This window comes from Epinephelus lanceolatus, chromosome 1 (assembly GCF_041903045.1).
Source record: "Epinephelus lanceolatus isolate andai-2023 chromosome 1, ASM4190304v1, whole genome shotgun sequence".
Classification (NCBI taxonomy): domain Eukaryota; kingdom Metazoa; phylum Chordata; class Actinopteri; order Perciformes; family Serranidae; genus Epinephelus; species Epinephelus lanceolatus.
Window position 1 is genome coordinate 31228373 of NC_135734.1, and position 11445 is coordinate 31239817.

At 36.9% G+C, this 11445-nt stretch overlaps 1 protein-coding gene across 1 annotated transcript; it reads right to left on the reverse strand.

The window, feature by feature from the left end:
• Window positions 1–881: 881 nt before the first annotated feature.
• On the reverse strand, window positions 882–8868 carry mrps16 (mitochondrial ribosomal protein S16). The gene is made up of 4 exons (XM_033625539.2): window positions 8710–8868; window positions 8466–8496; window positions 5354–5620; window positions 882–3088 (listed from the first exon to the last, which is right to left on the reverse strand). Exons 2-4 carry the CDS (start codon window positions 8476–8478, stop codon window positions 2958–2960), a joined length of 411 nt encoding a protein of 136 aa, XP_033481430.1. The 5' UTR covers window positions 8479–8496; window positions 8710–8868; the 3' UTR covers window positions 882–2957.
• Window positions 8869–11445: the final 2577 nt, after the last annotated feature.

The window sequence follows — 11445 nt, forward strand, 5'->3', positions numbered from 1 at the left end:
TCCATGAGCATGTAGCAGAATAGGTGAGATGATCTGTAATTTTCAGTCTTGTAGTAAAATTCCAATAATCTCCTTTTAATAAATGTCTGTGAATTTCCAGTTAGGCTTAATCGTGTCTGCTGTTGAACGCCACATAAACATTTGTCCATCAGTATCAAACCTACTCTCTGTGTCATCAATGATCAACTCGTAAACTAAGGTTGTTACTGATGCAGTGACCTCCCTAGGCAAACTTTTTATGCATTGTGTCAGGGCGCTACAGGGATTCGTGAATTTCCCTGAAAGTACACTCACACCCTGTAAATGTTTGTTTACAAATGTGCTGATCACGATGACGTGAAAGTGGCCAAGGACGAATCTTGAAGGGGTGAGGTGGGGTTAGGATGGGTGTAATTCTGGTTAGAAAGTACTCATATCATTAACCCTTATTAATCATTGGTGACACCACTGATATTTAATGTACACTTATCATGCAGTTGCTTGAATTTTTCATACAGTAAGTGCTGGCTCAGGGTGACAAGCATTGTGTATGGTGTATAAAACTATATGCTAATAAAGAACTGCCTTTTATTTGAGTATATTAACTATATGACACAGTATCCTATAGTAATATAAACTGAATTCTCTGGCACAAAAATGCATAATGCCCCAAGGTACAACAAGCCATTTGTTTGTGTTTAACAAGTTTTGCGCAGCATCATTGTTATACAGTACATACAGTGTCTTACTGTGTCTCACTGAAACTGTATTTTATCCATCAGCAGTGTGTTATTCTGCACATCTGTTACAGGTTTTATGTAAAAAAACATTTTTCCATCCATAAATCCAACTACCAAAATAGTCATTCATAGAACATCATTAGTCATATAACTATGCATCCATTGTTTTGCACTTCATACCATTTATTTAATTAGCTGTTATACAGCAATACATCTGGCAAGTTGTATTTTATTTGTTTTGTTGATGACATTTATTTCAATCCAATATTTACATGCTGTGGCAGTCGGCTGAATCTGATAGGTCACATGACTCTAACTTAGGAATGTTAGCCACATATTGACAATATGGTCATTTGCATTGAAAAGTTAATTCTATAAATAGACTGTCAAACATGATCCCAGCAAGGTTAATAAAAGATCTCAATAGCATCGGGAATAAATGAGCTGTGACGAGGTTAATCACACATACTCTTTTGATCCTGAAGCCACAAGAATTTGGGGTAAAGCTCTCCACACCTCTGTTTGCTTATTAGGAAATCACTTCTGAAATGTCACGCAACAGCAAGAAGAAAAATCAGATATGAGAGGTGAAATTATTGGGGATATTTTTTTTTTTTACAATACTTTCATATTTTTAATACGAGTTCATGTGTTGACATATGGCTGTAGTTTTTCAGCATTAGCCTGCTGGTGCGTAATTACAGTTGTAGCAGAAATGCTCAGGAGGCCAACATATTAAACTGACTTTTATTCCATAGTTCATCAGGAAATGAAACAGTATCAACAGCAGAACTATTGTAAGTGTTGTTTGTTTCTGCTGGACTTCAAAATGTCACCTGGGTGTTGTCAAGTGTGTCTTGGCTCAAATTAGTTTTTTTTTTTTTATCATGACCTGATTGACGCAAGCCACACTTGTGGTTTGGAATATGGACCTGTTCAAGGTAACAATAAGCATGCAGGGATAAGCATGTGACAGGCACACCAGACAGCAGTTTACATATGCTGAGGAGAAATCTGCATCTAAATATAAATTAGGTTCAGTTCAGTTAGTATTTGTGGTGCTTCATTAACTGATCTGTAGTACCACTATCACTGTTGATGAACCCAAAAGCTTATCGAAGAGCTTTCTTTGAACAGAGAGCTACAACAAAAAAGTAAAGAAACTGATACACAGTGGGTGTTTTCTGTAGAGTAGGTTTACCGAAAGACAACATACGCACACAGTGTTCTGCAAGCTGTCCTGTGGAATACAACTGGTTGATGATGAAGACATTTGCTGCTTAAGGTTGATGACCACACAATTAAGTGTAGTGTGATTATGTTTTAGGCAGATCGATATATTACCGTTGCTTTTTTCCATCGTAATCAGAGTTCTGAAACTGATTAATTACTGTGTGTATGATTAAATGTGCATTTTGGTGGTCATCAGTGTGAGCTAGAGCTTACAGCATGAGCAATGATACCTGAATTTAGCCTGTGAATATTGACTGATTAAGAAAAAAACTCACTGTGCTGTTTCCTATGCAACAGTAAAGCCTGATTTACCTGCATCATTATTCTATAAATGTTGATGAACATTACGTGACTTCTGTGAGTGAACACTGAGTTTTCAGTTTACAAAGGTTTCCATAACAAGCGGTTCAACAGAAGGGTGGAGAATTTGCTCGTGAGCCAAAAGGGCTGTAAAAAGCCTGCCAGTAATATTAATCATATCAGCAATCCCACCCACTTCTGATTTCTTTCTTTTCTAATATTTGACATTAGTGACGTTCTCTATTGATTCATGTGTGCACATTCAAATACACGCAGGCCAAAACAGAAAGGATACAGACGGAAGGAGGAGGAACAATTGCAACGTTCACAAGTCAGGTTCAAATTAAATTAAACTAATTAAAAGTTGTAAAGAACAGGATGACAGAAAAAATCTGCAACTTAACCAAATGCAATAATATTCAAATACTTTATTTAAGTCAAGTAAAACAGTAAATACAAACAACTGCCTGTTATGGCACTCCACTGTCAAAGATAATCTGAAGCGATTGAATATGATTGAGAACAAGTTTAATCTGAATTGTCCATAGCTGCTCCGAAGCAACCAGAACTACAGTATGCTTTATGTGACGTTGCTAAACGAGCAGTCTACCCCACGAGTTCGGAAACAAATCAATCAGTTCTCTTCAAATAACTGTGACATCCTTTTGTACTGGACAGTCCCACACAGTCCCCGGCCTTCAATTCTCACACTTCAGCCTCCTTCTGTTCCTCCTGCTGACCATCTTCTGTTCCTGCTGCTGTCAGCTCTGTTTGGGCTCTTTTACGCTCTGCCTCTGTTATCGTCATCGGGTGCAGGGGGAAAAATCCTGCCAACCCTGAGGAAAGAGAGAGAGGGGAGAGAGAAAGTATGCATCTCTTATAGAGACATCAACTATAAAGCAAAGAATCTCTGTCTGTCTGTCTGTCTGTCTGTCTGTCTTTCTTTCTTTCTGTGTGCCCTTTGCATATCTCGGGAACTGTTCATCCAATCTACTACACACTTGGTGGGTGTATTGCTGTGGGACCCAAGCTGGTGCCTTTTTGAATTTTGGACACGTGACACGTTTAATATTAATAAACAAGCCAACAGTGCTCTGTGTCTCTGCGCAGCTGAGCATGACATGTCTCGCCATGTATATTTCTCCGTGTTTCTGACCGCAAATAGATCTTTGGTATTTGTTTTGCCGTATTAACTTATAACCAGGGAGGAAAGGAGGCTGGTACGGTCCGCTACTCAGTAACACTAAAAGATTCAGTGCTGGGGTGCAGTGCTGAGAAGAGGAGAGTAGCTGCCTGACTAAAGCAGTTTGGTAAAGTTGGAAAGATATGCATGGAGCCAAACTTCCTGGATCATTAACTCATAAGCTAAATATTGATAAAACACAAACTACACGTCTTTCCAACCGAGACAATGAGCTACATTTTATCAAAATGATCTGTCCTCTGAGCTGGAAAGATAACGTATATGTGCAGCTTGATGTGAGACGAGTGCACATGGGCTGTTCACAAAGTGCAACACTTAAATAAAATCAGTAAAATTCACACTTAGAAACTGTAGTGTCATCAAATATTAACTTCAATCTCAGAAAATCTTTTTTTTATGTGCCTGATGTTTTAAAATTCAATAACAGACAAACTGTTTTGATTTTAACAGTTTTGTCAACTCTCAATTTATTCTGTGACTCTTATTAAAAATTAAATCTTTTGCTAAACAAGATGTCAGGTGTTTGTAATTTCTTTCTATATTATACAGGTGTTAAAAAAAACAAAGCGTGTTCTCAGGGGAGCATGAAGCATGGGGGCGGGAGGAGAATAAGAGGAAGCAATGAAGGAAGGCACAGCGTACTTAAATTTACTTGCCATCTATTTAAGGTGAAGCTTTCAATTCTAATATATTGCTGATTAGTTTAATAAACAGTAAAACATAGTATTGTAATTGTTATATTTTATGAGTAAAATCTGAATCTGCAGTGTAACGAGTAACGTGTCTTTGTCAGGTAAACGTAGCATAATGTTTTCCTCTGAAGTAGAAGTACACAGTAAGTTGTATCCCCTTCAGTTGCATATTTTTACGTGCTTTGGCAGACCTCTGTAAGTTATTTTGGGGTAAAACGAGTAACCAGTAGTAGCCCTGATACTGAAGTTTGAGGTAGGATCAGGACATCTCTGGTTCAAACTGCTAAACGTGAGTGTTTTTTGTAAATATATTCTCATTCTGAATTTGATGCCTCCAACACATTATAAAAAAGTTGGGAGGAGACCATTTTGCCACTGTGTTACATCACCTTTTTAACAACACTGAGGAACATTAATTGTTTAAGTTTTAAAAGTGACATTTCTTTCTCTAGATTTACAACCGTGCCCCCAAAATCTTAAGATTGAAAAATGACTCAAAATCCCATCTGAACACTAAGAGATTTCTTCATACAGCAAGCATCTTGAAGCTTGCATTGCAAACAAAGGCTTCTCAAAGTATTAAGTAGATTTCAATTTGCAAGTTCAATTTTTTTCTTCCATGTATTCCACTTTATGCACATAACATTTAAAGATGAAATTGTTATGATTTCTTTACCCATGTGGTTTTATTGCGTTAATACCAATGTGTGGTCTAAATTTCATGTGAATAGCTGTACTGGAAATATGCTTAATGAGAAAATATTTCAATATGCTCAATACTACTTTCACCCACTTTGTGTGGAAAAGGGTTCGGAAAACCATTGCCCTCTGTTTTTACATATGTTTAGTACAGTGTCCCAACTTTTTTGGAAGTGAGGTTGCACATAAGATGGTTGTGAGGATCACAACCACAGGGCATGGATGAGGTACTTAATGGCAAAGTGAACATGTAATGTTGTCTGACAGTCATCCTTTATGGTAGCAGATAACATAGAAAAAACTGAATTTAAATATTTGTCAACACAGAGAAGTATATCTCTAGGTGAATATTGCCTAAAAGGTGTAGGTGCTCAGTAAAGCGATGGATGGACCTCCTTGATTAAACAAATCACTATGAGCACTGAAATTCTCTGGATAGGCAGACAATAAAATTGTGCAATGTTGATCCAGCTTTAAAAGAACATGCTAATGGAGTGAATACACACCTAGAAGTTTGGCCACTGGCTTTGTTGGGTGTGCACCACAGCCTATCCAGTACTTGATCCGGTCAAAGTTGAAGCTGACGAGTTTCTCGTTGTGGACGTTTGGGAGGGGGTCGTAGGTGCCCAACTGCTCTAGATATTTACCATCTCTTGCCTTCTTGTTGTAAGCCGCCACAATGCGATAAAAAGGTCTGTTTGCTTGTTTGTGGCCTGCAAGAGCCAACCGGAGGACAACGTAACCCCCGTGGTACTTCTTTAGCAGGAATGATGCTGAAGAAGGAAATGAGCACAAAGAGAAAATAGAATGAGTTTCTTGTTACTGTTAATGTAGATAACCTTCATCCTTAGGTAAATATTATACCGTCAAAGGCCTTAACCATTCTGTTGAAGTAATTTCTGCTAAAGCATATTTCATATCATGAAATCCTGTGTACGCTACAGACTAACATCTTACTTAAGAAGCCCATGTTAACCACATCTCTGATTTCATGCTGCTTCCATAAGTTACTTTCTTATGCAAGATGGAAGGGAGAGAAGTGAAGGAAGGGACAGCAGTACTTGCTTTGTGTCGTTTTAATTTGTATTTTATGTATTATATTGTGTCTGTCGCTTTTCTCTTTTATTGTAAAAAACTTTGTGAAATCTGCTCTATAAGAGGCGCCACACATGCACTATGTTGCAGGTTTATTACGTGCACCTAACTACAACGGATGCGGTCTGAATACTACCTTTAGTGTGTAAGAGAGATTTTATTATTCAGTCTAACCCCCTTCTAACAAGTTAAATCAGCTGCTCACAGAAACAGTTTATACAACTTTTTATTGCAGGACTGTTGTCTTAGAGCTGTGTTCACTCATTACAGACCTACTCTCTGTAATTCTCTACAAGAATTGCAGTCTGTTACAACAGTGTCTACTTCATTCATTCATTCATTCATCTTCTAACCGCTTCATCCTCTTGAGGGTCGCGGGGGGGCTGGAGGCTATCCCAGCTGATATCGGGCGAGAGGCAGGGTACTCCCTGGACAGGTCGCCAGACTATCGCAGGGCTGACACAGTGTCTACTTTATAAGCAAATTAAAAATATATCTTTTTTTGCAAGCATTTAGTTAGGTTTAAACAGAGTGCTCCAGGGATGATGTTTTTTTGTGGATCAATGCAGAATTTATCATCACTCTGGCTCCCTCATCAAAAAAAAAAGCCAGTGTATTTTGGATTATTGCAGTAAATAAGCTCTGTAATATACAAAGTTTTATGATACTTTCAGTTTTGTTCAGCAAGATATTTTTTTCAAATGACACCCCTTGTATGAATTTTGAAGCCTAAATGCAGTCACCAGAGGTGAAAAGCTAATGTTAGGCTATAAACGAAGTACACCATGGTCGCATGACTTAAACTTCACCACTACAACGTGGCTGTAAAGCTGTGCTGGGCATGATGGCGTTCTGTTGTCTCATTTAGGTGCTTGTTAGCAACCACCTTTTTAAGACACACAAAAGCTTCAAAATTCACAAGTAGGTATTTACTGACATATTTAATGTTGTGGAGCAAAACATTAAAGTCTCTTACGCTTGTGTTATTTCAGGCATTTAACCAAAAACCCATTCAAAAAACCCACTGACTTTGAGACGAGGGAAGCGGGAGTGCAAAAATGTGAACTAATTTCTGGGTTTTAGGACCCATCCCTGGGGAACTCTGTTGTGTGGTAAATAGATAAAACTTATATTTTTGAATCAGTACAGTTATTATTCCATTTTTAATAATACCTTCTCTTCTTACATGTTTATACTGTATATGTTTTTGTCACATATGATCTTTGTCTATTTTTTTTTTGCTTTTTATCAGAAGCACATTAAGTTTCCACCTCTGGTATGAAATGTGCTATATGACTAAATCTGACTTGACTTGGACCACATCAGTTTTAGCTCAATGTCACTAATAAGTCAGTAGCTGAATGTAAATGTATCTTATATATTCATATCATGTCAAAAACAATTACGCTTTAATGGAGTGACAGAAAATCAACAATTGAATCTATTAACCATTACACTTGCTTAATACAGCAAACACGGCAAATATTCTCTAATTCTTGCTTCTCTAATGTAAAGTTTGCTCCTTTGAAGAGTGTCATATTATTTCAAATTGCATAATTTTGTGTTTTGAACTGCTGTTGGATAAAACGCCATTTTAACATGACCTTGAAAGCCAAACTTGTGATGGGAATTTTTTTTTTTTTTAACTATTTTATAGATTAAGCCATTCACCGACTGATCAGTCAGTAATGGAGGAGAATTATCAGTTGTAGCCCTACTGTCATATTAAACTTCACTTCACTTTACTCCACAAAATGCCTACAGTAAATCCCATTGTGGGAAGCTTATTCTTTTTACTTCAATAAAAGCAGTAACGATTATGCAAGAAAACTGTCCTGGCTGCTTGAGCTGATGTAATACTTATTACACAATAAATGTGAAACATGTGACTGCACATATTCTGGAGGTTATATTTACTTGTCTTGCAAAAACTCTTCTCCAGTTCCTGCAACTACGAGACAAAAACATTGTAAGTGGATCACATCACTCCGTTTCTGAGGTCTTTACACTTGTTCCCGGTCTCTTAGAGAATCTGTTTCAAAATAGAACTTGTGATTTACGAATCACTAAATGATTTAGGGCCCAAATATCTAACCGTCTGCTGGTTCACAGCCAAACCATCCAGACCTCTAGGGTCATCTGGAACAGGTCTGCTTTTTGTGTCCAGAGTCAAGCATTTAGTTTTTATGCACCACACATGGGGAACAAACTCACAGAATACTGACATCTGCCTCTTTAAAAATCAATTATTTATTCAATTCTTAAACACTGCACTGTGACTTGGATTCTTGTTTTTATAACTGTCTTAGTATATTTTAGCTTGTTTAATTTTCTGTTCTCTAGCTCTCTAAGGTGATTTTATTTATATTTAAAAAGGTTTTTACAACATGTTTCTTTTGCATTTTGTCTCGATGCTTTTTATATTTCATGTAAATCACTTTAAACTACCTTGTTGCCTATATGTGCTGTATAAACCTGCCTTGCCTGAGAGTCAGGATTTGTCTGTTCACACTGTATACTCACATAAATGCACCATGGTGTCGGCTGGATTATCCTGCAACAAACAAATAGTCACCTTTAAACCCAAGTGTATATGTGTAACTTTCTTTCTAAACAACGCCAGCAGTATCCTGTCACCCTGGACATTTCATTGAAAGGCAACAGTACAGTGCAGCTAGGTTAGCTGTTGCTAACGGCTAACAGCAAAGAGCATCTTTTGTTTGAGGAACACGTACGATTTAAAAATGAGCAGAATTAAGTTAAATACCTTTGAGGATGATAGACGAAGTACAGCAAAATCTTCCCAGGTGTCAACTCCTTTTTATTCGCTGGACAATAAATATATTTACCGTTACCAACTGAATGTTTTCAGCATGAGAAGTAATGTGACATTCAGCGAGTGGCCATGTTTAAACAGGAAGTGACGCAACGGCCTCAGCGTCATTGCATCACAGTGGCACAAGATGGCGCTGTTGCACTGCTCTCCAGTGTACTGCAGCAAACTAAATGTCTCCAACAGCCTTCTATTGAGCTGCTATGAAAGTTTGTGTAGTTAACGTTAATGTGTCGGTGTGAAATATTTTCGGACACTATCCTGAATAAGTTATATCATCTTCAAAAACGTCTCTAAAATTATAAAAGTATGCCTTCACACATGGACACTGTATTCAACATTGTTATACTGTGGTTTTATAATGTTATAATCCCTTTTAGTCAGAGGTGGAAGAACTCAGATTGGTAAGTAAAATACGAATAACACATAGGCCTGGTAAAATAATATAATATATATAATATATTACAAGTAAAAAGTGCTGGATTCAAACATTTAAGTAAAAACCTACATCAGTCATACTGCTGCCCAAACGAGCAGCAGCAGCTCCTGCTCACTGTTGAGTTTTTCTCTTTCGCGTATTAATGAGAATTCAACCGTTCAGACTGCCTAGTTATTATATATTGCATTTTAACTGTTTATGTAATTATTTATCTTGCTGATGGCTTGTCTTTGCTGCTGTAACACTACAAGTTTCCCAGCCGAGAGACTAGTAAAGATCATATCTCATCTTTAAAGTACCATCAGCTTAAAGCACTTGGAGTATCAAAAGTAAAAGCAGGCCTTTTGAGTGTTATGGCTAATATTATACACAGCTGCTACTATTATTACATTATTATTGGTATAGCCTATTAAGCAGCATTTTAATCTTTTAGCCATGAGGTGCTTTGGTAATGTTTTATTTCATATTGTACAAACAGATCTTGTGTTTCTGTGTGTCGGATTATAAACCACTCACTACAGCTGTCAGTATGGCATTATACTATATAACCCTAAATGTTGTTCAGCTTTGTTCTCCTTGTTTTTAGCTGCAGGGTGAAGTCAATTTGTGACACTTTTTGGTAGATTACCAAGGAAACCACCTAAAATTCTGAGGACTACCTAATGTGTTATTCTTAAAACATATGTTTCTGTAAAGAAAATATGTTGCCAAGTAAAATACTTAAGAAACGTTGGACCCTCCAACACATCAATAACCCCCACCTCACTCTGATGATGTGTTCAGGTAAAATGGGACAGTAATTTTTTTAAATGGTTAAATCTATTTATCAGTTAATTCATTTATTCATTAAACTATTAATTAAAAAACATCGTCCAACTTTTCTGCCAGGCTTTTCCTATTCTTTTGCTGCCTTTTCTCTTGGTGCCACACTGTCTACAACCAACATGAATGTGTATATGTGTTAGCATGTTTATAAAAATGATGGTTATTGTGGCAGACATGGACTAACTGCATCATCTTTAATATTTTTTAGGTGACAAAATTACTAAAAGTGTCTGTAATATAACAGGTTGGCCCACAATCATGATTTTATGGCAGCCGAAAGCCTAAAAACATGCTGGTTTTCATATCCGAAAAATGTCCCATTTAAGCTTAATTTCTGGTCCCATTTTACCTGAATGCATAAAGTACTCACTAAAAATTCCAGTAATAATAAAGTGTATTTTGAAAATATTTTGATTAGAAGTCAGTTAATGAAGAACAACATCGTACAATCATTTTTGTTGTTATACCCTTACCCTTTTAGCTGCAGTACTCTTATTACCAAGAAGATAAAATCAACAGGCCACATGGTTTACTCTCCAAGATCTGTGACCAGTGGGTTTTTTATTTTTAAATCTTTGCTCTGCCCATCCAGTTCTCTCAGACCAATAAAAAACATTGTTTATGCAAAGAACATTTGTAGTAACAATGTAAAACCAAATGACTCTTTGACAGGAGGTCCGCGGCCCCTAGGGGGTTCTCAGAGTTACTGCAGGCGGGCTGCCAAATTTTTGTTTGAGAATTTTTTTTTTCTTTTGAAAATTAAAACATGTCTGAAAATATACATTTACATGAGTCCAACATATTTTATCAAAGATAAATTGGCCTATGCATAAAGAAAAACAACCCAACACGTGTATTTTACAGCACACAGCCTCGATAATACACTAACTGTTACCCATGAATCTTTGTCAAATGAATCCATGATGAAGAAATATATGAAACTATCAATAAGTCTAATTTGAGTAGCTTAGAATTGTATGCATCACATAAAGGATGTGTTTCTACATTTCATTTTAGGCAGCCCTATATATTAATGTAGGCCTAGTTTAAGATACAACTTGATTTTCATCTCTCTTTCAGTTAAGGGGTCCATGGCCTGGAAAATGCTAAAGAACCCTACAATAGCATGTTTGAGAACTGGCTGCTAATTTTTAAAGAGCCTAAAATCTTATTTGCCCCATTTTACCTGATGTCCAAAATGACCTGACTTCACCTGTCTAATCTAGCTGTATGTCTATTCAAAATTGACCCCTTTCCATCCAACATGGTACCAGTTCCATTCTGGTTCCTGCACCTATTTTTGCAACATTTCGACCAAAAATAAACTGGTTCAAACACCAAAAGGTTGGTTCTCAGCTGAAACCAAAAATAACAGGTTTTTCTTGCCCTGCAGTGTTAACTGTGAT

Bases quoted from the DNA above. Each gene is read 5' to 3' on its own strand.
- mrps16 (XM_033625539.2), bottom strand. The intron at 3,089-5,353 runs GTGTGTATTCAC...CTCTTTCCTCAG, and splicing joins GCCAGTGGCCAAACTTCTAG to GGTTGGCAGGATTTTTCCCC.